Source organism: Ostreococcus tauri (assembly GCF_000214015.3).
Source record: "Ostreococcus tauri WGS project CAID00000000 data, contig chromosome 03, whole genome shotgun sequence".
In the NCBI taxonomy this organism is placed as follows: domain Eukaryota; kingdom Viridiplantae; phylum Chlorophyta; class Mamiellophyceae; order Mamiellales; family Bathycoccaceae; genus Ostreococcus; species Ostreococcus tauri.
Genome location: NC_014428.2, coordinates 939518 through 943825, shown reverse-complemented (window position 1 = coordinate 943825; position 4308 = coordinate 939518). Strand labels below are relative to the sequence as shown.

The 4308-nt window shown below is 62.3% G+C and overlaps 4 protein-coding genes across 4 annotated transcripts; 3 read left to right on the top strand and 1 right to left on the bottom strand.

The window, feature by feature from the left end:
* Positions 1-1301, top strand: OT_ostta03g05675 (hypothetical protein; the record flags this gene model as incomplete). The annotated part of the gene is made up of 1 exon (XM_003078425.2): positions 1-1301. A coding segment is annotated over one exon (1301 nt), but the record flags the coding sequence as incomplete, so codon positions are not given.
* Positions 1302-1441: 140 nt separating this feature from the next.
* Positions 1442-2965, top strand: OT_ostta03g05670 (Peptidase A22B, signal peptide peptidase; the record flags this gene model as incomplete). Its single annotated transcript, XM_003078424.1, has 1 exon — positions 1442-2965. The coding sequence occupies one exon, from the start codon at positions 1442-1444 to the stop codon at positions 2963-2965; it is 1524 nt and encodes a 507-aa protein (XP_003078472.1).
* Positions 2966-3073: 108 nt separating this feature from the next.
* Positions 3074-3737, top strand: OT_ostta03g05660 (unnamed product; the record flags this gene model as incomplete). The annotated part of the gene is made up of 2 exons (XM_022984934.1): positions 3074-3296; positions 3364-3737. 2 exons carry the CDS (start codon positions 3074-3076, stop codon positions 3735-3737), a joined length of 597 nt encoding a protein of 198 aa, XP_022838650.1.
* A 76-nt stretch (positions 3738-3813) lies between these two features.
* Positions 3814-4308, bottom strand: OT_ostta03g05650 (Ribosomal protein L37, mitochondrial; the record flags this gene model as incomplete). Its single annotated transcript, XM_022984933.1, has 2 exons — positions 3814-4041; positions 4176-4308. Coding segments are annotated over 2 exons (361 nt in total), but the record flags the coding sequence as incomplete, so codon positions are not given.

Below are 4308 nucleotides of genomic sequence, written 5' to 3'. Positions count from 1 at the left end.
AAGACGCCGAAGCCGCGGTGTCGCGAGGTGCCGTGAACGCCGCGAGCGCGAACTCGAAGACGGCGGCGGCGGAAAAGGCCAAGGTGAAGGCGGAGGCGGAGCTCGCCGAACTTCGTAAACAGTTGGAGCTCATGGACGCCACCGGACGCGAGGCGGCGAGCTCGATCGCCGCGCGCGAACGAGCGGAACTCGCGCAACAGCGCGCCGAGTCGAAGCTCGCGTTGGCAGAGAAAGAAGCCGAGGAGGCGCGGGCACAGAGCGAAAAGGCGCTTCGCGAGGGCGAGGAGCGTAAGCGACGTTTCGCGCACGTACAATCACAATTCCAAGTCACGGAGAAGGAACTCAAGGAAAAGTTGGAAAAGTTTGAGTCCGAGTTGAACACGCTCCGCGCAAACGCAGACGAGGCGGAGAAGATGAAAGCGGAAGCGATTTCTATCGTCGAGGAGGCGCACGCGGAGTCGGTCGAGGTCAAGAAGGCGTTGGCGTCGATGACATCCAAGGCGGACGAGCTCGAGCGCGCGTTGAGGTCCGTCGAGGCGGAGGCATCCGAATCTCGAACACAAATCGGCGTGTTGGAGGAGACGTTAGCATTACGCTCGGCGCCCCCGGTGTCGGAGCCGCATCCCGAAGTACCGAAGCGATCGGCTTCGACGCAGACGGATCGCGAGGTGGAACGCGAGACGCCGCCTTTGGTCGCTCGCGACGACTCGCTTGTGCGTGACCGCTTGCTCGCCATCATGGCTACGTTAAACATTCCGACACAAAATGCGAACGCGCAGCGCCCCGAGCGTGGGGCGTTCGGCATGAGTTTAATTACCGGTTTATTCGCCGGATCGGACGACGACGAGGGCAAGGCGAGCGTCGATTCGGCGGCAACGGACGAGACGGATTTGGACGCGCTCCTCCATCGCGTGGAGACATGGGCGCGCGAACGACGCGGCGAAACGCCGACCACGTCCTCTCCGCGCGACGCGCCGAGCGTCGACCCGGTAGCCATGGAGAAAGAGATCCAAACTCTCAAGGATGAGTTGGCGGCGCTCAAGGCGGACGAAGGCGAGCGCTCCACCGCGTCTTTGGCCGCCGTCAACCGTCGCGCGCAGGAAGCCGAGCGCGCCGCCGCGGAGGCCAAGGAGAAGCTCGCCCCACTCGAGCGCGAGAACCGCGAGCTCGCGTGGCAAATAGCCATGCTCTCCGAGCAGGACGAATCGAAAACGCGACCCGCGCTCGCGCAATCCGGATGGTTGACGCAAGCAATCAAGGGGTGCACCGCGCCCAGACGTCCGCGTTCGGTGCTCCTGTGACGCGTGTAACGACAATCACGTCTCATCATTCACTGCATTCTCTCGACGTCGAGCGACGCCTTTGGAGGCGCCGATGAAAAGTCTCGCGTCGCGCCGCCGTCTTCGGCGACGCGTTCGTTCCGCGTCCCACTCGTCGACGCATGTTATCGACGACGAGGCCCACCTCGAGCGCGCGCCCGTCGACATACGCGACGAGACGCGCGCGCGCGACGTCCCGACGCGTCGAGCGCGCGCGGACGACGTCGTCGTGCCGAACGACCGTGCATCGAACGCCCGTCGAGCGCGCACACGTCGCGACGCGAGCGAGCGCGCGGACGACGGACCCCGCCGCGCCCGCGCTCGATCGAGCGTACGCGTGGGACGGCGTCGATGTGTTCCTGAGCTACGGCGCGCTCGCGTGCACGCTGGCGTTCGGGCCGAGCGCGCTGGAGAGTCAAAGGTTGGGATACGCGCCGTATTTCTGCGCGTTGGCGACGCTGTCGATCTACATCGGATCGCATCGAGCGCTGACGAGAGATTTTAGGGAGACGATTAGTTTTGAAAGCTCGCTCGCGGCACCTGTCGCGCTGTCGTGCTCTTTGTTCGCGGTGTACTTTGCGTTGGAGGTTTTACACTTGGATTTGGGCGCCGTCGTCGGGACGTACTTCTTCGTCCTGGGGGCGATCTCGGTGGGTGGGAACAGTGCCGAGGTTTTCGGTGCGTGCGGGGGATGGTGGAAACAAGGGTTCGTTCGCGTTCCCGTTCCGGATGGGTTCGCCATGGATAAGGAAACCGGCGAAGCGGTGCGAGAGTTTGACGCGACGCCGGCGCAGGTCTTGGGTGCGGTTATAGGTTTTGCGCTCGCCTTGGCGGACGTCCGAGCTGGGCACCAAGATTTTACGCTGAATAATCTCATCGCAGTGTGCATCGTGAGCGATTTTCTTAGCGTCATTGGCTTCGGAAGCTTCAAGGCGTGCGCCACCGCGTTGGCGGGCTTGCTCTGCTACGACGCTTTTTGGGTCTTCAAGAGCGAGGACGTCATCGGAAAGAACGTGATGATGACCGTGGCGACGAATCAATCGTTCAACGGTCCTTTCAAGCTGTTGTTCCCACGGTTCGAGGACGTTTTGAATCCACTGCCGATCGACGCCTACCCGTTTAGTTTATTGGGACTCGGAGACATCGCGATACCCGGGCTTCTGTGTGCGCTCATGCTGCGATACGACGCCTCGCGCGCGGTGGATTTGCGTGCTCGAGCAAACGCGGCGGCGTCGGCGTTCATGGACATCTTTGAGACGGAAGAGGCTGAGGTGGCGTCGACGCCGAACCGCTTTGACGGCGACAAGGATAGTGAGTTCGAAAGCGATGGCTACCGCTCTGGTATCGGCAAACGCGCCGGTGATGCCGCGTTTTTCGCTTACGACGACGATTTAAAATCGAACGACGACGCATCCATCGCGATTCCGTCGTCGCTGAGCGGACGCGCATTCTTTTCCGCCTCGCTCTCCGCCTACCTCATCGGCTTACTTGTCGCCGTGAGCGCGAACATTCTCACGGGCGAGGGCCAACCGGCGTTAGTTTATCTCGTTCCCATCGTCCTGGGCGTCGTCGCGTACACCGCGAACGCCCGTGGGGAGTCCGAGCGCGTGTTCGAATTCGTGGACGAGCGAAAGGACGTCTTGTAATTTATTTCACCCGTCGAGGACATCGAGTAACGCTCGCCCATCGGTGCGTTTTTTTCTCGAAAACCACGACGAGCCCCGCACTCGCGCGCGCTCGGAAGACGCGCAGCGATGGCGCCCAAGACGAAAAAGTCTGGAAAGAAGAAGTCGGCCAAGTCCGCGAGCGCCGCGTCGGCCGGGAAAGATGTCGTCGTCGCGGAGAAGGAGGACGAAGCGGAGAAGAAGGACATGACGCACGCGTACGCCGAGGACTTGAAGACGGACATTTACACCGACGTGAACGCGAACCCGAAGGCGCTGGTGCACTCGGCGGAGTGGCGAAAAATCATGAATGGTGCGATTCGACTCGATGCGCGTCGACGTGCTCCAAAGGTGGACTGACGGTGACGACGCGCGCGCAGGGGACCCGGTGGAAATCAATCCATCCGTCGGTCACGGGTTGAAGATAATGACCGTCGACGAGTGGATCTCGAGATGGAAGGCGAACGAACGATTTCCCGATTGTCTTTCGTGTGGCTCGACGAACACCAAGGAGCATCACTTCTCCCAGACGTGGTGTCGAGGGAAGAAGAAGTTTGAGTCGGAGACGATTTGTTGCGAGTGTCACATGTGGAACTGGCGCTCGTACGCCGACCCAGATTTCCTCACCCCGGAGGAGTACGATAAACTCAAGTGGGAAAAGATGGTGGCCGAGCACGCGCGACAGTTGGGCGACGCGCGCCTCGAAGACGGCGAAGCTACGTCCGCTCAGCCGCGAGAGGTCGCCGCCGCGTGAGCGCGAGACGCGGCGCCGTCGCTACATCGCATTCATTCCGTTGCAAACGTCTACGCTCTATCGGAAACGCACCCCATCACTTCTTCGCTCGCAGCGCGTTGTTCGTCTTTATTCGATTCACGCGCTCGAGCTTTCGATACCGCTTCGCGTCCTCCTCTGAAAACTCGTTCCGCCAATCCAACCCCTCCGCCTTGAGCGCGGCGATCCGTCGTTCGTACCCTCCCAGGCTCTCCTTCGTCTCCAAAATCGTCCACAACCACGACGGATAGGCATCATCCGGGCCTAACTCGGGATCGGATCCACCCTTCGCGTAGTTCAGTCCCCGCGCGTGCGTCTCGCTCGCCGTCCCCGTCGCCGCGGGCGTCTTCACCCCCCCTTTCCCCCCCTCTGCGCGCGCGACGCGTCGTCACCCGTCAGTCCAACCTCGTTCGACCCCGCCGTCCCCCAAAGCGTCCGCCGCGGTGCGATCGTCGTCCGATGATCGCTCGCGCGCACCCTTTCCCTTGCCCTTCGTCGCTTTCGCCGCCCCCTTCGCCCGCGTCGTCGCGCTCGTCCCGATCGTCCGCCCCTC